The following is a 22,544-nucleotide window of genomic DNA, read 5'->3' as shown; positions in this document are numbered from 1 at the left end:
TTACAAAAACCAAGCTTCAGCTCCCCACTGTCAGCCACAGCTGCAGATTCAAGTGTACAGACTGGACCACCTGCGGCTACCCAATCTCCTCGTTTTTATGCAGACCAGCTCTGACAGGAGACCCCATCCTGACCTCAGCCAGCACCAGGCCAGCAGTCTCTCCCGTCACTTACAGCCCCGCAGCGGGGTGAGGAGAGCCCTGCCCGCCCGCCGCAGAGCCGCCCCCTTCCCGTTCCCCTCCGCCTCCGCCTCCCTCCCACACAAAATGGCCGCCGCCGCCGCACCCCCCTCCCACCACAGACTGCCCGGAAGAGCTACAAGTCCCGCCCCCTGCCCTCCCTCCCTCCCCTCCTTATGGCCCGACGCCCTCATCCTCCTCGCGGATTGGCCGCCGGCCGCGTCCCTCACGGCCCGTCTGCTCGCTGATTGGCGGCGGCCGGGCAGGCAGGAGCCATGGCGGCGGTGGCGGCCCGGGGCGCGCTGCGCTCGCGCTCCCCGCTGCTGGGCTGGGCGCTGAGGTGAGGGAGCGCCGCCGGGGCCGGGCCCGGGCCGCGATCGTGTCCGCGCTAGGACGGCAGGGCCACGCCGGGCTCCCCTGGCCCCGGGCCGGGTTAAACGGGGCTGGGAAGCGTCAGCGAGCCGTGAGCCAGCGCTCCGGGGCAGGCCTGGGCTCGGTGTCGCGTGTAGGATGCGGTGGGGAGGGAAAACCGTGCCCCGGGGGCGGCCTGCTGCGGCTAAACGGTGAGCTGGGCTCGGTTCGGCAGCGGAACGGGCCGAAAACTAACACCGCAGACCGAGAATCGTCGTGTTAGTTCGTGCTTTAACGTGAGGGTCCTGTAAGTGTTGATTTGTGAGGCGAAATGTTCCATTTATGAGGTGAAGCGCTCACTATGTCCAGAAAGTGCTAATCTCTTACAAAGCAGGCACCCGTTTAACGTTATTTTCATCTTTCTTTGCCTTAGGACATCTCCGCGACTGCTCTGTGTGGCGACGCAACAGAAAAACCCCGGCCAGAACGTGGACGAGGACCAGAGCCAGAGCCACAATGAGCAGAAGGCTGAAGCCAGCCCCGCTGAGAAGATGTTAACTGAGGAGAAGGCCAAGCTGGAGGAGCAGCTGAAGGAAGTCACTGTGAGTGTCCTGTGGTGGTCGGTGTGCATACCTCCCAAACTGCACGCCTAACTGTCTTGATGACAGCTTCTCAGTGCACAGTCTGCACACAGTAACGTGACTGCGGCGTAGCTGGTGTAATGAAGCTGTAACTCAGTGAGTTCTTTAAACGTAAGGTTAGATACATTGTGAGACCTGAGATGCAGCCCTTCCTGGTCCAGAATGACTCTGGGCAGTTTCATTCTGATTTCTGAATGTAATTGGATCTCCTTCAGCCTGGAAATTTGTCACTTGGTTTCACTGATTTCATTACACTGAGATTTTTGCTCAGTGGAGAAATAACTTTTGGAAGTTCATTTAAGGGTTAGAATGCTTTTGAGGTGTGTATTTTTGTAGACTTCTGAAAACAGCTGCTGACTCTTCCAAAGGTTAGAGTTAATGATTCTTAGCTTTTGTATAATACTGTACTTATTACGTGCTTTCAAAGTGAGAGTTTCAACCCATCTCTTTTGGAGATGTCTTTAAACACAAGACTAGCATGTCGTGTTCCCTATCTGGCCTAAAGCATCTTGCATTCCGTCTCGTGCATGACTTAGCAGAGAGTGAAGAATGCCCTGAGAGGTGGCAGTTGTGGATTAAATAAAGGCATTGTTTTTCTGGATGAGTGCTTTATGTAAAGCGTCTTTCTAGAGCATGTGGGACTTAGGGAGGTAGCCCAGAACCTTCTGTGGAAGCAGTGCCTATACGTTGTAAGTGGACTGAGATTCCTTTCTGCTGCCTTTACCAAAACACTGAAGGACAAAACAGAGATGTCCTTTAATGCTTCTATTGACAGCATTTGCTATTGGCTACCTAAGAGGTCTCTTCAGTCAACTTATTGACTATTTTTAATCTGTTTTGTAATTCTTCACTTGCACGTGGAAGTTTAGCTTCCTGAGTGTGAAAGCCCAACGCAGAGTTTTGGCTTAGATCGTAGAGCACTCAACCTCAAATGCCACAGCTTATAGAATTTAGTTGTTAGTACATTTACTGCATGGACATCTTGCTAGGAACACACCTAAGCTTAACAGAGTTCGAGCTTAACAGAGGTAGGCTTTGTAGTTTGTAAGGTTTGAAAAACTTGGAGGACACTCTGTGGTATGTATGTAGAGGGAAGAGATGGTTTGAAAGTAATGGTTGGGTTGAATCTTGTTTGCCACGGTGTCAGAATACCTTATGGCTTATGAAGGCTTTCTGTGAACACCTACCAGAAAAAACAGAAGTCTTCAATTCAGAAAGTTTCATGTATTAACACTTCATAGCGTTAAAAATTTTTCCAGCTAAGCTGTTAACAAATACTGAGTCTGGAAGTCTGTCTTACTTTCTCTCCCTCACTTCTGTCTGCACTGACACAAAGCAAACATCTTCCTTTGTAAGAAGGATGCTGTGATAATTGCCATGTTGTCTTCAGATTGCTCTTTAGACAGGATTTGGGCAATGTAACTGTTTTTTAAAAAAAAAAATGTTTTTACTGAATTTTCAGTTTTGAATTATCATCAACTACTCGACCGCTTGGAGTGAAATCTCTTCTGTAACTTGTTTTTCTTCTTCAGGACAAGTACAAGCGTGCCTTGGCAGATGCAGAAAATGTGAGGCAAAGAAGCCAGAAACTAGTAGAAGAGGCGAAGTTATATGGTCAGTGGAGGCTCTTTTTGACTATAAGACACAGGAATAACAAGATAAAGTGCAAAGCCTGAAAAATTGAGCTGACTGTCTGGCAGTTTTGACAAGTTGTACTTCCCAGTTATTCTGGATACTGGGTTTAAAAAAGATGTACTTGAGGGAAAGAGGTTTAAATGGTTCCTTGCTTTGTATCAGAATTGTAATCATCTTACTCTAGACAATGGCGAGACTGAGCAAGCTGTAGCCAACAATTTGAAATGTTCGTTACATTTGACGTGATTCCTACGTGCATTGCATTTTAGATTTTCCTTTAGTAAGGTTTGCAGCCTGAAGTTTGCCTTTTTCACGTGCTTGGTCTCAAAATAGTGCAAAAAAACAACCAAGAGCATGGAATACTAGCTTTATCTTTTTTGTTGTTTTGTCATTATCGTTGTGTTTGTTTTACCTTTTACATTTGAACAACATCCCTGTTCTGTTGAAGGCCACAGCTGTCAAACAGAGGTAGTACACTGCTAGGAATGTACACTCACTGGTTTTGAGGCGTGCTAGAAGTGCACCTTTCTTCAAGAGTCACTGACATCTGGTAGAGCTTTTTGACATTCCAAAACAATTTCTGTTGTACAGAGTTGTGCAAAAACTCTGTAGCAGAGGAGTGCTATATCATTTAAGTGTTTGGCTGTCACTCCAACTTGAAAAATTAGTTATCCTCTTTTGCCACACTACACACAACTGTATAGTCTTATTCTGAATGCAAAAGTTCTAATTTCTGCATACAAGATCTTCAGTTAATATGCATGTTTAAAAAAAAAAATCACTCAGTTGCATGGTATTGTACAATTTTTATGGATGTTTGAATGCTTCACCCTGAAATTCTTTTTCAGTAAGCACCGTTTCACTAATGTGCTGTGTATTGCAGAAGGGCCTTGAGTCATATCTGAGTCCAGAGATGCTATCATAGAAATAAATATTCAAATGCAACTTCTCATGAAAAGTAAATTAAAGATAATCTGCATGATTATAAGTTTCCTCATTCGTACAGGATTGCTCTTTCTGTTAGGGAAGAGAAACTCTGTTTGAGACTTGCGTAAATCCACAGAGGTGCAGTCACAGATATCTAGAGAGATAATTCAAACAAACAAAAAAACAACGAGAAACTTCTTGAGGAGTCTGGCTGTTAGGTTTGATCCAGATCACTGGACAACTTGTTAATACGTGCTTTAGACACTTAAGCCCTCACCATAGTTTTAGGCTAAATTTAAAGTTTTGATTCATGTGTTAATATTTTTGGAACTAATTGGATGCTTTTCGTTACAGCTCTCTAACGAGCTCAAGTCTCCAAAGAGTTGTGCGGTTGTTAAAGTGACTTTTTCCTGAGAACTAGTTGATCCCTGTAGATCTCTCAAGGTGCTTCTGTAGTTCATTTTGTTTAAACCAAAGACTTGTCCTCTGGTAATACTGCTATTCCTTCTTGGTAAGGGGGGGGAAGAAGTAAGAATTAAAAAGGCTGAGTGTGATGAAAAGAAGAAATGATGAAGGCTACCGAAATGCAGCGTACTTTGTCATTGCCTTACCTCTACGTAGAAATGTTATTCAACGAAGTTGTTTTGATCTTTCATGGTTACTTGAGACAGTTTACCTGAAGTGAGATTAGTCTGGATTCTTCTAGAGTGAGCCAGAGATCAGCTTCAGGACACGGGCTGCTGTTAGTTTAGGAATTACTCACTGCTTGTGAAGCTCAGCTTCTGACTCACTGTAAAAGTGGTTTGTAGTGGGAGGGAGAGAGACGAGCTCCTTCATTCAAGGAAGAAGCCTGTTCATCTCTTCAGAGCCCTCACCAGTCTGACTACAAGCTTTTTCTTCTGCAAATATCTTTAGCGCATCAGATTAAAGGGGAGGAGTGGGGCAACACAATGCTTTGGACTTCAGGTGAATCCCCCAATGGAGGAGGCAAAAGATACGTTCCTTAACATGAGGAAATGACAGTAAGCCATCTGAAGGTTTTGGTAACATCTGTTAATATTAATTAACAGTTAACTGTTAACATCAGCTCACCAGCTTCAGCTCTTCTGAGTATTAGTTGAGACACTTTCTTATGTATAGCTAGAGGTGGGGTTTTATGGTATCTGTAATAGTTCTGTGTCATCAAGCAAAACCAGGAAGGATTTTTTAATCCCAGATGTTTACTGTGTTACACCTTCTCGGAAACCTAAAAGATTACAGGTTAATGCTGTGGTGTTTGGTTTGTGTTTACTTGTTCTTGTTGTTGGTTTTTAATGCTTGCTTCCCTCACCAGACTAATCCTGTTCCTGCCCCTTCTGTTTCTTTTTAGGGATTCAGAGCTTCTGTAAGGACTTACTAGAAGTTGCAGACATTTTGGAGAAAGCAACAGAAAGCGTTCCAAAGGAAGAAATTAAGGATGAAAATCCTCACCTGAAGAGCTTGTATGAGGGTCTTGTCATGACAGAAGTACAGATTCAGAAAGTGTTCAAAAAACACGGCCTGCTCAGACTGAATCCTGTCGGAGCCAAGTTCGATCCCTACGAACACGAAGCGTTGTTCCACGCTCCCATGGAGGGGAAGGAGCCGGGCACTATCGCATTAGTATCCAAGATTGGCTATAAGCTGCACGGGCGTACGCTGCGGCCTGCCTTGGTGGGTGTTGTGAAAGACGCTTAGCTGCTTAATCAGAGAATCTAAAATGCCATACAATTATTAAACAGCTGGATGGTTTTTCTCTTACATCATGCTTTCCTTATTCCCCTGTCCCACAGGAGGTTTCAGTGAATCCGTTGAGGTCTCCCAGTCAAAATGAAGCAAACAATGAGTTTCTGTTGCTTAGTGGCCTTCAACATTGGTGTTCTTTAAGCTCTCTTCTTTGAGTAATACTTAACTACAACCATGGCTACTGACGGTACATTACATTGAAAGGAAGTAAACGCTCACAAGAACTTTGCAATCTCACGTTTATCGCAGCGTAGATTGAAAGTCCACACAGTGGTTCAAACAGTTCCTTTTGTTTTTTAGAACCTAACGTTGCAGAAGCGGGTGAGGTAGTACAGATGGCCAGTTCTCTGCAAGTATCCATCAGCTTTGCATGCTGATGTGTATGTTCTTTTTTTTTATATAGTATGCCTATTCAGAAATACTCTCAACATCTGAAACTGAAACCTTTGTGACTTCTGACCTGTAAATAAAAGGCAGTGGAGAGCAGACGTGCTTTGTAACTGTTCAGCCCTATTAGTTCTCCAGTAAAGTCGACTCACGAAAACCATCTAATACTTGTATGGCATTGACGAACCAATAGAACTTATCCTATCTCTGGATTTTTAATTTAATATTGTATAAATTGGTTTAAACAATTTTGATAGTCTTGTAACTTCCAAGCTCTACAATCAGTTTGTTATGCAAACTGTAGGTAAAACCCTGCTGAAAGTCAGAATACCTAAAGAAGTGAGTAGCTGGGAGTTCAGTACCTACTATATTTTAGAATTACATAAATAATTGCATGTAAGTGGCTCAAACAAAAATGTGAACTGTTTCATCTCCGTTTCTTTCATTTATTCATCCTGGGTCTTAGGCTGCAACAGAGCTTTGCCCGCATGCAGCTCTTGTCATGTTTAGCTCTACCTGCTGCTCCCAGTTGCGCAGAATCAGGCTAAAATACGGTACAGCGATTAACAGAGTGCTTTGTTCTGCACTGGCCTGGTCACCTGGATAGGAGTGGATGGGACTTGGCAAATTACACAGCTCACAAAGTGTCTGTCCTCTTACATCCTCAAAGCCCACGTGTTTAACACACAAGACAGAAACATCGAAGGTATGCATCTTATTTAGGACCTGGTGAACTAACAGGAAGTACTTCCGAATTTTTCACCCTCCCTTCTGGTTGTCTTGGGTTAAGCAGCTTCTTACCTTAAGGCTCAAGTATTTTTTTTATCTTTGAAAATTCAGATGCAGCATTGCTAACAGTTTACTAAACATTAGAACTACTCATAGTGAGCAGTGATTATTTAAGATTTTTACCAATGTTGGTTTGCCCCATGAGAACCAGACAGGTAACTAGGAACAGCCAAAGTGCATACAGCTGTTTGGGGGTTAATCATGCTTTGAGATTCATTTAAGTCTTTCTCAACTCTAACAAAATCAATGCTTTGGCTGGATAGAGGAGGGAGAGTAATTTTTGGTGACTGTGTGAAGGCAACTTGACTGTTAATTTCTTAAGCTAATCAGTTACGGAGATGAAAAGGCAAAGATTGAGCGTAAAACTACAGAAAAAAAGGGATTCCATACAGCTGAGGTGAATTTGGTTGTAACTTCCTCCCATCTTAGTTAGCTCATGCTGTGGCTGTATCAAGTAGGATGAAGTGTTTTTTTTTTTTTGTTGTTGTTGCACTTTGGGTTGGAACCTTTGTTCAGCCGTGATATGCCCTTAAGGGACCAGTGTCAACTTATGTACCTTTTTTAAAGCAAACAAAAAAAAAAACTTAGCTAAACTAAATTTAACTTTATTAGCGTAGAAGATTTTTCCAGCAGGACAGCTAAGGCAGAGGGCCAGGTTCTTCCACAGCAGATCAAGATTTTGTCAGTGAGCTCCAGCTCCTCACAGTGTCTTTTTTGACTACATTACTTCATTTAAGGTACGGTTAAACACAACTTGCCGTTAAACGCTCAGCACAAGACTCAAACTCGTATCTTTAGTAGCAGCTGAGTTGATTTGTTTCTTTCCCTCAGCCTGCGCCTTCAGAGAGGCTGTCAGTACAGAGAGCCTTTAGGAAGAGCTCAAACCACCACTGTACGGCAGAGCGTACAGGTCAGAGGCACTGAAGAAACCAAACAAGAAACCAAAGGTGGTTCTGAAGCTTAAGCGTAAGAGAGAGCAGTTGACAAAGCTGCCAGTGCCGCTGCCTCTGGCTTAACTGATTGGTCAAGATCATTCCTCCGCCCACCACCACTTAGCTAAAAACCATCTCTATTTACTACTGGCACGATTTTAGCGATTTTCATCACTCTAATACAAGCTACGTTGCCATGAAATCAATATGGAAAGGAACTTTTAATACAAGTTTATTTACCAATATACAATGCAAAAACCTAGTAAAACGCTGAGTGCGCACAACATCAGTTAGGTTTTACATGACTTCAGCACAGGCATTTGTGTGCCTGGCACAGCGACACCAGTACACCACTCAAATGAGTGCAACATTCCCTTTAAGGAAGCAGCTGATGAACTTAAAGTGCTCACCAGGTGCCTTCCTTCACAGTATTTTAATTCATCATCGCTTAAGAGCAACCGGGGCACATGCAAAAAACATTTTGCAAGAAAGAATAGGAAACCAAAAGGCGAAGGAAGTCAGTTACAGTCGCAAAGAAATTTGATGCAGCCACCACACAAGAGAATAATGGCAGAGTGCTTAAGTTGTGTGATTAACGAGGCCGTTTATGGTCAAAGACTTGTGCAAACCACTTGTGGTGTTCTTACTGCTTGCTGGGACCGGGCAGGAGGTCTGCATCCAGAGCACTGCCCTGCAAGCCCTCTGGGCTGGGTCGCACACAGAGAACAGAGGTTACTGCTCCTTCGTTACACAGTGAGCAAGCAGTACTGTAAAGCATCACCGGACTGATGGAATTAAGTGAACAGCATCAAAATGGATTATTGCTGCCTCGACCAGTAGCAGAAGATCAGCATTTTGAACAGCTGATGGACTGTCACTTTTTCATAGGCTTACATCAATGCTGTTAGGACAGATACTATCATTAGGAATATTTTTAGTCAAGAAATAGTCAGGAGGTAAGCATATCAAACACCTTTTCATTAGCAACATGAAGCCTGGAGTATTTGTACGCTACAGGAAACGCTGCCTGATAAACACAAGATACAAGCTGAAGAGCGTTTGCCATGGTTGTTCTCAGCCCCTTCACCACACAAGAGAAGCAGCAGAACTCGAGTAAATTGCTGGATTAAGATAACTGCATCTCAACTGAAGAAAACAAAACAGCAGCTCATAACAAAGGAATGCTTAGGCTAAATCGGTTCCACGTGAAAATATGGAACAGCAGCATCCTCTAGTGCAAGTCACTTTTAAAATTAAAAGCACAGCTGACACTGAGACATTGCTTCTAGGGAAGCCCTTTCCAAGGGAGCAGCATTTGCTAAAGCAAACATTTACCACCTTGAATTTGCTTGCAAGTATAAAATAAATATTGATATCCATATTTCATACATTAAAAATATTTTATTTTACATTCATTTTGATGTTCAATAAGTTACGTCTAGCACCAAAGAAACATTTTGGAGGGGCTGAGGAATTAAGCAAAGTGTAAGCACAGAATTAATTTCTACAGCATTTAAATGACTCATTGGTGCCTAGGTTTTTTGTTTTTTAAGTTATTGTTCAGACGGGCATTAGGCTATTGCTTCAGTTAGACTTAGGTGTGCCGAAGCACTATGGAAATATAAAAATTATATTTGAGGAAAAAAAAATCAGAAGACCCACAATTATTTTAAGCTCCCAGCTACACACAGAGCTGAGGCTCCCGACCACCACCAGTGTTACGGCAGCTAGGAAACGGGGTACGGGAAGAACCACATTGCATAGCCACAATCCCAGAAAGAAAGGCTGAGCTTCCTTTCCAGGGGAGTAGGCCAGAGGAAATCTTGGTTTATACCTTCTGAACTTGGCTTGTGTGCCCCGTGTACGTGCGTGTCGGGTGGAAGGGGTTGGTGTTGGTGAAGCTGCTTGGCGCACACAGGCAGCTACGGGTCTGCCTCAGGGACCCGACGGCACGCCGCTCACAGGCGAGCCACACAACGCCTTACGGCAGGGAGGACGTAGCCCTTCCCTTTTCCAAGGGACAGACTGTCACAAGCTCAAAAGAAAAAGGCACTAGAGTTTGGTTTCGTTTGTCTCCTTAGAAATGCTGGCTTTGTATCTGCACCCTCTTCAGTCCGAACTGCCTGCTAACACTGCTTTGACAATGCTGGCTCTGCTAACTGAAGGCCCGTTCTGGTCAGGGTGCCTCTGGCACGGTGCAGAATTAATACTGGTTCTAAGGTTTCGCGGTAACCTCACTGACTGCAGCCCACAGTATCCACACAAGATTACATTTCCGTGCATTTGTTCTGAACCCTGTCAAGTTCCATGTTTTGGCACAGCCGCGCTCCAGAAGAGCCGCCCAGCTGGCCTCTCCGTCACCGCTTCCTGCTCTGGACAGCATCAACTTGTTTTTTTTAATTATTCATTTGGGTAACTGCCAGCACAGGACCTTAAGAACGAAGTGAGGATAAGAATCCTTTCCTAGTCGTCCTTCAACGCCGCTCCCTTAATCGGCACGTACTGCTAGAATACTGGTGCGGCTCAGGCGGTGCCGCCACATGCTGTGCTACGCCGCAAGTTCACGCCTGCTGCGGGCACCCGGCTCGCTCTGCGGCCCTCTGACAGCTCACAGCGCCCTGCCGAGCGCGCCGTCACCGCTGCAGCGCGCTGAAGTCACCGCTCTGCCGGCCGCACATCAACAGTTTTAACTTAAGCACGTCCGGCCCCGTGCATTTCACAGTACGTGCACTGAGAAGCCTGGAATGGCTTGAGTTACGCTTCTGTGCTTCAGGAGCACAGCAGCTGTGCATTTTGATCTCATTTACTTCTTGTTTTTGTTTTTAAAAACCAATCTTGGGGGTCACTATGAGCTTGAGAACGTAGCTCCTGACCAAGTCCAGGAGGCTGCTACACGTCCTCAGACCATCTGTGCTCAGAAACCCCAGGCACCAACGGAGGAGGCTCCTCCAGCAAGAGCTAACAGCAATTTTTGCTGCCTGAGGCTCCCAAGAGCTGCGAGCCACCTACCTGCGTGCTCTCCTGCACCGCCTTTCTGCCCAGAACCCGCCACTTCGCAGCGGCGCTGACCCCAGAGCACAGCACCACCACAGCTGCCTCGCGCTCCTGCAGCTTTGCTCCTTAACACTGAAACCTCCCGTGGGGCGTTTCAGCGACAATTCAAGCCCAATCTACATCCAGAGCAGCTGGGTGCAAAGGCAGCTCTCCCAGAACCCTTCCCACAGAGCAAGCACCTGAAGGCACCTCACCCACCACCCTCCTTCCTCCCCGCCCCCCATCACAGCTCATCCCTGCCCTACTCTCTGCAGAACCTCTCGCCCCCCGTCCCCCCACCCCGGCTGTAGCTACTAAGGAGAACGCTCTGAAAGCTTAGCAACGGTCACAGAAATCCCTGCCCACTCTGCCTGAGAGCCCAGGACTTCTGCAAGCTCCGCTCTGCTGCCAGCATTATGCCAAAAACAACGACGGGGAGAAGACAATTTGCTGGAAACCATCTCCCACCTTCAAAAATAAAAAAAAAAAGCAAGGATTACACTGACACTCGTTTGTCCAACAGTAAGGAGTAAAGCATCTACCCTGGGACCGTCGGACTTGAGTACGTTCACATGGAAGAGATCTGTTCTAACAATGCACCCAAAGCAAAGTGCTCTAAGGAGTAACGAAATCTAACAGAGAAGTATCACAAGTAAGCATTTGTCATGATCCAAAGCAAAAGTCTGTTTGAACGACGGACCATGATATTGTGGGTTTTTGTTTTGTTTTTGCTTTTTTTGCCTGTTTTGAACGAGAAAGTTTCTGTATCTTTGGGGAGGGCAGGAAAAAATAACGGAGTCCTTGAGGCTGCAAGGGGCCTCTGTTATGATTTCTCAGATCAGAAGAGTTTCAGGAAGCATCTCGGGATATCCAACCGCTTTCTGTTAGAAAGTTTAAAATCCTTTTCTTCAGTACCTTATCTAAGTAACTGGGAAGGCGACTCTTTGAAGGGATTCCTTGTCTTTTTTGAAGATGGTCTTTAATGATTATAGTTTTCACAGTCACGTAACGCGCAGGACTCAAGTTTAGAGAGCTGCAGAGCACTTTTTCCCTGTCCGATAAGAGTTCAAAGCCAGGCAGGTTTTCAATGGCAGCAAATTCACCTTCTTTACCATCTTCCTTCCCCCTCTTGGAACTGGCTATGTTTTTGTTCTCCTTCCTCTTTTCCCGTTTGTGTCTGGCTGCCTCGTACTCCGCCGACTCCTCCATTTTGGTGATTCCATTGCGGCGATACCGCTGCAGTTCCCGAATCTTTGCTCGAAGTATTCTCTCCTTGTGCATGTTCTCAAAGAAGTCCTCAAACTCCTTACAGGACATGAACTGGTACAGGGGCCTCAGTTTCAGCCTCAACTCCTTCTCTTCTTTTGTGATCTTTCGTTTGGGAGTTTTCTCCTTGTCCTTTTTATCCTTCCCCAGAAAGGCGGGCACCAAGTTATAGTCTCGTGCAATGTTCTTCCGCCGCTGCCTCTCCTTGAGTTTTCTTACGTACATGTCTACGTGGGCTCTTTTTAGCTCTATTTCCACGTCGTCATCGTCATAGTTCACCGACAGGCCGCTGATCAGAGTCTCAGCATCTTGATCGTATTCGATCTCGTAGTCGTCCCGGAGCGGCATGTAGCCCAGCTGCTGCTGCTCGGCTACCGATATATCCAGCGGCGGGAGCGGCGTGGTCAAGCTCGGAGAAAGCGGGCCGCCGCTCGGACACGTATGATCCGTCACTCGGTTGGGGATCGTGTCGGGGATGCAGGCCTTCCCGAGGTTGCCATGGATGTACATGCTCACGTAGTGTTCCATCACCTCCTGCGGCGTCCGGGAGGCTCCCACGTGAGCAGCCATGTCCTCCTGAAGGGAAAACAAGGAGGAGCAGTGACATGACTCCTGTTACACCCCAGGTATAACACGCACTCCTTCTTCCCCGTCCCTCAAAAACCAACTCACGATACCCTGACTGTTGTGGCAATCCTGAAACCAGACCTGCTGCCACGCGTTTAGGTCCAGGTGAGTATTTTAGGTCCAGGTAAGCATTTACAAGTGCACAAGGGCACGTAAGCTACGACACAAGTATCAGGAATGTGTGAAGCCCCAAAGAACATCAGCCTGGGAAGCTGCCTCAGGTCTGCCTCTAGTTAGAGGAACACTGCCCGGACGCTGGATCCACGTGGTGACTGCTGAGCATCCACTGCTGTCTCCAAAAGTCGGCTTGCTGTCACCGTGAAGTCCTGCAGGTTCCCAGCGAGTACTGAGATCACTGCCTCGTTGGGGGTTGTTCATTTGTAGTGTAACCAAAGTACTTTTAAAGCAATATAGAAATAAGAAACATAGCATTTATGTCTCTTCTCTAATTAATTTGTAATTAAATGAACTAGTTATCACAAGCCTTGAGAGTTTGAAAAAGAGCCACAGAATCATAGAATTATGGAATCATGAAGGTTGGAACACACCTCCAAGATCATCTGGTCCAACCACCCCCCTACCACCAATGTCACCACTAAGCCACGTCCCCAAGCACCACATCCAACCTCTCCTTGAACACCCCCAGGGACGGTGACTCCACCACCTCCCTGGGCAACCCGTCCCAGTGCCTGACTGCTCCTTCTGAGCAGAAATGTCTCCTCATTTCCAACCTGAGCCTCCCCTGGTGCAACTTGAGGCCGTTCCCTCTGGTCCTACCGCTGGGTACCTGTGAGCAGGGCCGACCCGCAGCCCCCCTCACCTCCCTCCCGTGCAGCCGCAGAGAGCAGTGAGGCCCCCCCGCGCCTCCCCTTCCCCGGACCGGACGCCCCCAGCCGCCCCCCCAGGACCGGTGCCCCAGCCCCGCAGCCCGGCTGGGGGCAGCCCCGCGGTGCCGAGGGCGCCGACCCGGGACCCCGGCGGGGCCGGGCGCTGAGAGGCCGGGCCGGGCCGGCCCTTACCCAGTTGCCGAAGCCGAACTGCTCGATGGCGTCCAGCAGCAGCTGCTCCTCGCGGCTGCTCCAGCCGCCCTCCGCCTCGGCGCCCCACAGCGTGAAGCGGCCGCCGTCCACCAGCTGGTAGCCGTGCCATCGGCGGTGCGGGCCGATCTCGGCGCCGGCCGCGAAGCACTCGGGGCACAGCTCGATGTCGGCGCACTCGGTGCAGCGGAAGCGCAGGGAGCTCACCTCGGCCAGGCAGTACACGCAGTACTTCTTGCCCAGCTCCGCCATCTTACCCCCCCTGCTCCTCCCCCCCCTCCTCCTCTTCCCCCCGCCCAGCCGCGCGCGCGCCTCGCCCCGCCCCCTCCTCCCCGCCGCAGCCAATCGCGGAGGGGCTCCCCCGCCGGCAGGGGCGCGGCGCGCCCGGCGCGCTGAGGAGAGGCGGGGGCGGCGATTGGCCGGGGGGAAGCCGTCCGCCCGCGCCGCGGCCAATTGGAGAGGGGGCCCCGAGCGACCCCGGCGCTGAGCGGTTGGTAGGGGAGGGGGGCGGGGCTTCGGGGGCGGGCGGAGAAGGGAGGGGCCGGGCGGCGTTGCCGGGGCGACGGGGGAAGCCGGGCGGCGGCCGGGGCAGCGGCGGCATGGCGGCGGGGCCGGAGGGGCTGGAGGGGCCGGGAGCCGAGGAGCCGCCGGGGCTCGGCGGGGCAGGACCGGAGGGGCCGGGACCCGAAGAGCGGGGACCCGGGGGGCCAGAAGCGGAGGAGCCGCCGGGGCCGGAGGAACCGGGACCCGAGGAGCCGCCGGGGCCGGGGCTGAAGGAGCCGGGACCCGAGGGGCCAGAAGCGGAGGAGCCGCCGGGGCCAGTCCCGGAGCCCGCCCCCGAGCAGCCCGAGGTGCCGGAGGCCGCCCCCGGGGAGCCCGAGCTGCCGGCGGAGCCCTCGGGTCCCCCCGCACCCGCAGAGCCGCCGGCCCCCGAAGCCAGCGGGGCCCCGCCGCGGCCCTTGGAGGAGGAGGAGGAGGCGGAGGAAGGCGGCGGCCCGGCGGCGGAGCAGCGGGAGCGGGCGGCGCTGCTGGCGGAGCACCGCGGGCTGGCGAGCGAGCGGGAGCGGCTGCGGCCGGCGGGCGCCGCCCTGCAGCTGCGGCTGGGCGAGCGGCTGCGGCTGCGGCGGGGCGAGCGGGCGGCGGCGGCAGGAGGCGGGCGGCAGGCGGCGGCCTACGGCGAGCGGCTGCGGGAGCTGCGGGAGCTGCGGGAGCTGCGGGAGCGGGCGGAGGCCGCCTGCGGGCAGCGGGTGAGGGCCCGCAGCGGGAGGTGCCGGGAGAGCGAGGCCCGGGCCGAGGAGCAGTGGGCGGCCTTCCGGCGCGGCAAGAGGGCCCTGGCCCTCCGAGCCCTCGGCGGGAGGCTGGGCGGCCGGGCGGCGGCCGTGAAGGCGGTGGACGGCGTGCTGGCCAAGGAGCAGGCCAAGGAGAGAGCGGTGAGGGAGGTGAGGCGAGCGGGTACCTCTGGGTACCTCTGGGCTGCTAAAGTTTCCGAAAAGGACGGGGTCGTCCTCTTCGTACGCCTAGGGAAGTATCCCCTTCCAGGGGCAACAGGCGTGAAGGTCTATCCCCCAGCGTTAAAGCACAGCAGACTCATAAAACCTTGCCTTGAAGCTTTCCTCTTGTCACTACTGACTTTAACCCCAAGCGCTTCTTCCCCCACAAGGCAGGGATTAACCAAGTCGAACCACTCTTTTATTTCTGCCCCTCCAGGTCCGCGTGGAAAACATCAAGATGAAGCTTGAAATCCAAAGCCTTGAAGCGGTCTTGAAAGCCCAAGGAGAGCTGTCGAAAGGCCAGAGTTTTGTAGACTTTGAGTACATGAAGAAAGAGAATCAGAAGCTCAGCCAAAAGTTTGATGACCTCTGTGGTGAAATTCTGAAGCTCAAAAAGAAGGTATCGACTGCAGCGCACGTTCTCAGCCATTACAGGGAGAAACTACAGTTTGTGGAAGCTGAGAACCAAGTCAGAGAAGCCGAGCTGATGGACATTGACATCCTCTTGTCACAGAAGAGAGACTTCCTCACCAGAAAGAAACAGGCCAGGGACAGGCTGCGGGCAAGCACCCTGAAATTGCAGCAGAAACGTGGGCTGGTTGGAAATGAGGTACTGCTTCAAGACTTTGAGGAGAAGGTGGACACTCTGGAGTTGTTACGTCAGCAGCTGGAGACACTGAAATGTCACCACGCTGGCCTGACCCTTACACGTAGGGAAGTTCAGAAAAAAGTCAGGGAAGCCAATTAATTTTTACCTTTTTAGGCAAAGAAAGCACGGAAAAGATATATGCCAAGGAGTTCTCTGTAATTCTCATTTTTAACATGCTTCTTTTTGGTAAATCCTAGGGAACATACTACACACATACTCCTGAAAAAGACTTTTCTAAACGACATCAATACTTGGCATTAAATGATCATAGTACTCATTTTTGAATGAAACCATATACCTATTTACTTATTTTTAAAAAAGAAAACCAGTCAAAAGCCTACACTTCTAGAAAATCCCCTCTGTGCTCGGTCCTGTAAGACCATGGCGATATTGTTTAAGCAGAGCACTCACCGTACTTTGATTCAAATCTTGCTTCTACCACCCGTTTTGGGTCTTATAATTCAGTATCAACTTCATCCATACAATAAACCTACCCGCCTTCTAGGCAGGTCCTGGATTAAAAATAATTAATCTTAAGGGTTACTTTTCATAGATGTGGCCAAGAACTGAACAGAGAAGCATACTGTGGAAGCCTAGCAGGACTCGCATACAGCCAATGCACTGCAGAAGCACCAAATCCCTCGCCCATTCTGTAAACATAATTGGCTTCAAAGTTTGTCTTGGTGGTGTACAAGAAGAAAGGTTTACTACTTTAAAAATATACATCAATCTTATTCAGAACTAGAGTTCTGGTGTTTTGGTTTTTTTTGTCTGTTTATTTGGTCTTTCAGCTTTTACAGCCTAGGGGATACTCAGCCTTGTGTGTGACATGTCATGGTGTGGGACAAGATTAAGGAGCAGCACAAACCCACCACCATTTTAGCCCCCTCTGCACTGTTCAACTCTAGTGTCAGAATTCCAGAAGACTGAATTGAAAGGAGGGAGAGAAATTTTCACACATATATGACCATACAGCTCACACAGCTTTAGTTCCAGGAGACAGCTTCCGCTTTCAAAATAGCGTATTCCTGAAATTCCCGCATGACTCATGAAAACAGCAACTACGAGACTTATCTACATCCTGCAGCTCTTGCTGCTGCGAGGGTAGCATCGTTTTTCACTAAGACATGGGATGGTGTCGAGAATACAGAAACAGCTCGGGCCAGTAAAATGTCAGAGCTGGGAAGGAGTACGTTCTCGTTCCTGAAAGAGCTGCAACCAACCAGCTGATGGGCAGCCCAATTATTGCGTGATTCTTGAACCGAGTTAATTGCTAATTTCCATCCGTTTCTACTTTGCTTAGACAGACTAGATCTTTTTAGTCAGAATTAGGTATGGAAGGCCCAGATGCAAGTCTTCAAAGGCTGTGAATTTTGCAGCAAAGCAGCTACATCCCAGTGGGAATGACTAGGAGAGGAGTCTTTTGGTCTCCCACCACAGGCTGGAATTACACACTGTGGGACCAGCATTGCTGAGCTGTGCTTGAGCTGTTGGTCCCAGTCCCAAAATTGCATACGTGTTTACACACAGCACACAGGGCACTGAATACACTTGCAAGGGGGTAAAAGTAGATAAGCACGTAAAGACATTCCTAGCAACGCCTTATTCCTTTCTCTTTTAAATGAACTAGGTTTTCTGAACTTGATAGTTATTTAAAGGCCAGAACGTAATTGGTTATTACACTATTGAAAGCTTACTTTTTTTTTGTTCTTTTTTGTCATAGTGAAATGGCAGTCTTCAAAGAGATCGGTGGTTTCTTACTTTGTGCAGTCATGCCGAGCAATCTGGTTATATTCTTCTACGGTCCTGACAGTTTTGCAGAACCATTCCATGAACAGACTGAAACAGCGATGCTCTTGTTGTAGAAAGAACTCAAGTACTCTCTAACTTCAGTAGCTCGCAACCTCTGTTTATGAAGACAGATTATACACAACTAGTAACTTTCCACAAAACGCCAGTATATCTATCTCTTGCTGGATAGTGAAAGGACTCAAGTGTAACTGCCAGCCACTTATCAAGAAAAAAAGGCATTATAAATCATGGCCCTTCATCATAACCTCCTGTTTGGTAATGGGGCTCTTCTCCTGCTGAAAGGAGTGGTTATTGCCCAAGTTGAGTAGCCGCTTAATGTTCTATGAAACTTTCCATAAATACTAGTGGATGATCAGCAGTCATGTCTCTAAGAGAAGTAACTCTTATTACTTACAAATTCCTGCCAGGGAAATTCTTAAGACTTCTTGCTGCTTTTGGCTTAAGGGATGGAAACCTTCTCTTAACTTCTTAAAGATCATTAAGCAACAAACGTACACAGGTAAAGGGAGTGAGGAGCAGGGAAAGTACATCTCGGGTGCTTTTCATTGCTGCACATTTGAGATCTGGAAAAGACAGGAATTTAAGGTGCAAATGAAGTCAACAGCATATTCCATGTCCCTGAGGTGGGATTTCTACTGAAACATACTATTAAGACATTAATCCTCACACTGCCTCCAGGGTTTTTTTTTCTTAGTCCTGAGCTGCTGGGGTAACCCACTGCTATGCTGGCCTTCCAAAGCACCCCGAAGGTGTAAGGATCAAAGATTTCTCCATTTTCCTCCTGAAAACATAGGAAGACAATCTGTTGAGGAAGTAGTCAAGATAAATCTATTTTTATCTGCTAATCTCAGTATTACCTGTCTTCAGGCAGATTGGAATGAACACTGGGAAAACAAGTAAGAAAATCTAGTTTTAAACAATTTTATGCAACTCCTGTTAATATATCTAATATAAATGTCTACCAGTATCAAGCATAAGGCGATTTTGATGTTCTAATCCAGCAAATCAAACAGCAAGGTACTTCGGTACGAGGCAGTGAGAGGTGTTTCCCAGAAGAAACTCAGTGGCAGCCAAGTCTTTGACTATGTTCCCCTGCAGTCTTGTTGCGCAGGTAGTTTCTCCGCAGCTTGTGTCTAAATTCTATTTTTACCTGGTGTTTTAACTCCTTTCCAGACAACTAAGGGATGGGAAGCTTCCCCACTCGAATATCTGAAGTTAGGTTTACATAAGAATTAAAGCAATACCGCCTGAAGTTGAGCACAAAGATGCCCTGCGATTATGAAACAAAATAAACCATGTTTTCTTCTTTTAAAACAAAGAAAGTTTTAATTTCTGAATTACACTGCCAACAGGTGATTAAGATAACTTTACATGACTTTATTTAATAAAACCATATATTTACAGTTGAAAAAAGTTCCAGTTTGATACACATATCTAAACAAAACATGTAACTACATAAAAACAATTTAAACGTGATGTACAGGGGATGTATCAACAGTTCTCTACACGTCACTATAGTTTTTGAAACATTCAAAAAGAAGCTGTTATAAGGTACCTCTTCAAATAAAAGTCTTTACTGAACGAAATACGTCAATGATTGATTGCGGACTGAAGTTGCGAAACGGCTTTACAATAAAGTGCAGGTTGTACAGAATTCCTAACCTGGTTGAAGTTTCCTGTTCTCTCTCATCTGCTGCACGTCCAGTGACAGTTGCAGCCTTCTGATGTGTTGCAGCATTTTTATTTTTCCTTAAACCCATGAAGAAAATGAAACAGTTTGCTTTGATGGGGACACTCGTTCAATGGGAGAAAATCTCATGCATCGTGTTACAGATGCCCTCAAGCATCCAAACAATAAAATTAAGTTGTCAAAATCTTTTATGCAATCCCTGAATTTATTACAGAAACCCTCCTTAATAATTAAGAGATTTGGTATGCTGCAAGAAACTTAAAAAGCTCAGTGGCAAGTAATTCTAAGCCATTACAACTCAACTCTGTTTTTATCAAAATTCAAGCATTATTTTCAAATCAAGTTACTGAGAAGTTGAAACAATTGCATCTTCAGGCAGGTGATTTTTTTCTTCAAATGCATTTTGTTTGAAAACAAACTGTGCAAAGCTCCTTATTGCATTGCTTTTCTTCATTAAAGAACATACCTTATATACACAAAGAAATCATTTAGAAAATATATACATCTTCTAAAAACAGAAAGATCAAATCACTGAACAAAATAATTACGTTTGCAAGTAACAAACAGTGCACAGGTGTTGCAGCAGGCCTTTTCCCACAACTATGCCCATTTCCACTCTTACATTCAACATGTTACTGAGAAGAAAAAAACGAGAACAGGCTGCAGATGGCTAAAAGAGACCTACTGGCTCCAGAATATACTCTAATCAGACAAGTGAGCCATCCTTCTAGACTTGGTTTAAACGGAAATACACACCTAGTTACAATGAGGACTTAAATCACAAAGCCAGTTACAGTACCACCTAAAAAACGTATACTGAGGAAAAAGTTGTCTCCGTTTAATAAATCATTTAAAAGCATAGTGCAAATGTTTGGGATGTTAGGCCTCTCATACCCTTTGTGAAAAGGTGTATTTGTTGTAGTAATAGTAAAAGTAGCATTAAAAACCACTTACTGACCTTCCAGCTTTCTATTGCACGTCAAAGCAGTACCGGTCATTAAAGGATCAGAGCTACACAAACCCTGGGAGCATTAACGGGTTTTCATGTCAACATCCTGATGTCTGTTTTCAGCAAGTGATGGCCTAGAAGAAGCCTTTTGGAGAAATTCAGATGGCCAACAAAAAATACACACGTCTATTACACCAGGTACACGAAGTGGACAGGAAAAAAGGCCAATGAGGTAACAGACTGGCAAGCTGCACTTGTATCACATGTATTCCAAAGTGATTGGGAGTCTTCAAACAGTTAACCAAGAAACCTTGCTTTCGCTCTTTTTTAATATTACAGTCAAAGTATCACCCACAGAAAGAATGTTTGTACTAAAGGAGAGTCTTTTGATTACATCCCTTACAGTCTAGGTTGGTTTGAGCAGTGTGCAACTATTATTCTCATTTTTTTATTCAGACAATGCCGAAATGATCGGCATAAAACAGACTGAGAAGCCCTGGGAAGCCTATGGCCATGTAGCTAGAGGGGCTAGTCATTCCTGTTGACAGTTAACACAAATATTGCTTCGGTTAGTTTCCCTTTTCAATGGTCGTAATTATTTATAAAACAGATTTTACACTATACAATAAACATTCTTGTAAATCAGAGGCACTCACAATTTACAGTTCAACATTCGTCTGAATGCAGAGGGAATCTAAGCGGTGTAACCACTGAGCATCTGCTGTCGGCTCTCTGTAACTCGCTCTCCTCTATCAGAGGCTGGCTTCAACGCTAGGAAATGACAGCCTGTACCTGTCCCGACAGTATCTGTCCGGCACGTTCCCCAATAAACTGCTACTCATCACTACATCAAGTTCAGCTCCATATACGCTTTTCTACTACGGCAGCAGCAACTTCCAGAGATACCCCATAAGCTTTTCTATTCAGCAGCAGTGCTGGCTTATGGAACTCCTCCCCTGTGCCCTTCCTCCTTGGTTTTGCCAGTGAGCAGACCTGGGTATGAAGAACCTATAAAAATTCCTTTCAACCATCTCTCATCTGCTCAGCCGACAGTTTCATCAGTTGGACAGATGGCACAGGAATAAGTAGCTGGTAGGCAGGAACACCCTGAAACAGCACTGCCCCAGAGGAGGGAGACGTGGAAGCATACATTTACTGGTATGTGACCCTGTGTTTAAACAGAGGCAAGACAGTACGATTGGGAAATAATGCCAGCTCGATACTAGACCCACACCTGGTGAGTTTGGAACCTAGCCAGAAAAATGGAACGTTTTCCATGTGCATCCAGATTGGAACATGGATTTCCAAGGCATCTCGAAGAATAATTGGTTTTACACTGCTAGCATGACTTCTTTTCCAAGTTAACTTAACGTTTTTCCTTAAAGAATGGAATGTAGTTCTATGTCTACATGATCTCTTTGGTAAATGGGACCTACAGCCTATAAAACCAGAAGCATTTCTAAAGAAATGGTCCTTCCGTCATTTAAGTATAAATTCCAGCACCAGTTATTTAAAACCCAGATCCAGCTCCTGTTAGGGGTATGGGAAACATATCCTGCCTAACAACAAAACTAGGGAATAGCTTTCAAAGCAACCGACATTACTGAATGCCCGGTATTTTAAAACATCAATGAAAAAAAGAAAGAAACCTTAATGTTGTCTAGTTTTACTGCCCTCATCAGACATCTGATGTGTATCGCTGTCCACCGCAAACGCTCACTCCGCTAAAAGTTTAAGGCTAAGCCTAGGTTTCACTTACAAAGGTTTTAACCTCCCATCTCCTTTTTTTCCTCCTCTCTTCCTCTCTCCCCTTTAAGGCTATCCTACTACTGAAAAAGAACTGAAATAACACTTTGATTTGCAGGCTCACACGTGTCAAAACACTACCCAATACTTTTGCCACTTTCGATCTTTTCCTGTGAGTTCCTGGAGGCAGCCAGAGTTAACGTTTGAGTGAAGGGCTTCCTTTTTCCATTTCCCGGTTATCCTTCTGCAGAGCAGCCAGTATCTAGACAATGCAACGAACGAGAGAGAAAAAAAGTGTTAGATCTACAAAGCGACTAAATAAATCTCTGTCCAAAGATTTTCTGATGTCATTACCTCTGAGCAATACTATTTTAGCTATTAAATATAGTTAGGCTCTCAAAATTGAGAACCTCTCCACTGAAGAAGACCACTCCCCTAAGTCCTTGTGGCATGGTTAAGTAGGAATGGATTTAACAAAGGTCTAAACTCAATCTCTCCCCAACACACACACACACACACACACACACTCTTGAAGCCTGGATGTGGGATTTTTACCCAGACTACACAACTGTAGCACTATGAAAAGGAGCTGCCTGAGGGGAACTTCTAATTCTCCGGATAAATGAACTGTCTGAAACCAC

The 22,544-nt window shown here is 46.9% G+C and overlaps 4 protein-coding genes across 9 annotated transcripts in view; 2 read left to right on the top strand and 2 right to left on the bottom strand.

The window, feature by feature from the left end:
- Positions 1-367: 367 nt before the first annotated feature.
- GRPEL1 (GrpE like 1, mitochondrial) lies at positions 368-6,311 on the top strand. Its single transcript, XM_083834524.1, has 4 exons — positions 368-518; positions 963-1,131; positions 2,703-2,784; positions 5,102-6,311. Exons 1-4 carry the CDS (start codon positions 454-456, stop codon positions 5,446-5,448), a joined length of 663 nt encoding a protein of 220 aa, XP_083690650.1. The 5' UTR covers positions 368-453; the 3' UTR covers positions 5,449-6,311.
- Positions 6,312-7,823: 1,512 nt separating this feature from the next.
- TADA2B (transcriptional adaptor 2B) lies at positions 7,824-13,843 on the bottom strand. The gene is made up of 2 exons (XM_083834523.1): positions 13,550-13,843; positions 7,824-12,479 (listed from the first exon to the last, which is right to left on the bottom strand). Exons 1-2 carry the CDS (start codon positions 13,817-13,819, stop codon positions 11,487-11,489), a joined length of 1,263 nt encoding a protein of 420 aa, XP_083690649.1. The 5' UTR covers positions 13,820-13,843; the 3' UTR covers positions 7,824-11,486.
- Positions 13,844-14,128: 285 nt separating this feature from the next.
- CFAP184 (cilia and flagella associated protein 184) lies at positions 14,129-17,055 on the top strand. Of its 3 annotated transcripts, none has more exons than XM_083834522.1 (2): positions 14,129-14,814; positions 15,275-17,055. In XM_083834522.1, the coding sequence occupies exons 1-2, from the start codon at positions 14,167-14,169 to the stop codon at positions 15,803-15,805; spliced, it is 1,179 nt and encodes a 392-aa protein (XP_083690648.1). In that variant the 5' UTR covers positions 14,129-14,166; the 3' UTR covers positions 15,806-17,055. The 3 variants fall into 3 exon arrangements, with proteins under 3 accessions (XP_083690648.1, XP_083690647.1, XP_083690646.1); XM_083834521.1 differs by having other exon boundaries at positions 14,129-14,997; XM_083834520.1 differs by having other exon boundaries at positions 14,129-15,006.
- A 1,761-nt stretch (positions 17,056-18,816) lies between these two features.
- TBC1D14 (TBC1 domain family member 14) overlaps positions 18,817-22,544 on the bottom strand; it is a 66,748-nt gene continuing 63,020 nt past the window's right edge. For all 4 annotated transcript variants that reach the window (XM_083834492.1, XM_083834490.1, XM_083834491.1 and 1 more), the window contains one exon: positions 18,817-22,165. In XM_083834492.1, the coding sequence (XP_083690618.1) occupies positions 22,100-22,165 (66 nt within the window). In that variant the 3' untranslated portion in view covers positions 18,817-22,099. The remainder of the gene's footprint in view (positions 22,166-22,544) is intronic.

The sequence above is a fragment of the Anser anser genome (genome assembly GCF_964211835.1).
Source record: "Anser anser genome assembly, chromosome: 4".
NCBI classification, from domain to species: Eukaryota; Metazoa; Chordata; class Aves; order Anseriformes; family Anatidae; genus Anser; species Anser anser.
This window is presented reverse-complemented; position numbering and strand designations above follow the sequence as displayed.

Excerpts from the sequence above, each read along its gene's own strand:
- CFAP184 (XM_083834520.1), top strand. The coding sequence starts at position 14,167 with ATGGCGGCGGGGCCGGAGGGGCTGGAGGGGCCGGGAGCCGAGGAGCCG. Across the intron at positions 15,007-15,274 it reads AGGAGAGAGCGGTGAGGGAG|GTCCGCGTGGAAAACATCAA; the intron begins GTGAGGCGAGCG and ends CTGCCCCTCCAG.
- GRPEL1 (XM_083834524.1), top strand. The coding sequence starts at position 454 with ATGGCGGCGGTGGCGGCCCGGGGCGCGCTGCGCTCGCGCTCCCCGCTG. Across the intron at positions 1,132-2,702 it reads AGCAGCTGAAGGAAGTCACT|GACAAGTACAAGCGTGCCTT; the intron begins GTGAGTGTCCTG and ends TTTCTTCTTCAG. Across the intron at positions 2,785-5,101 it reads AGAAGAGGCGAAGTTATATG|GGATTCAGAGCTTCTGTAAG; the intron begins GTCAGTGGAGGC and ends GTTTCTTTTTAG.
- TADA2B (XM_083834523.1), bottom strand. The coding sequence starts at position 13,819 with ATGGCGGAGCTGGGCAAGAAGTACTGCGTGTACTGCCTGGCCGAGGTG. Across the intron at positions 12,480-13,549 it reads AGTTCGGCTTCGGCAACTGG|GAGGACATGGCTGCTCACGT; the intron begins GTAAGGGCCGGC and ends TTTTCCCTTCAG.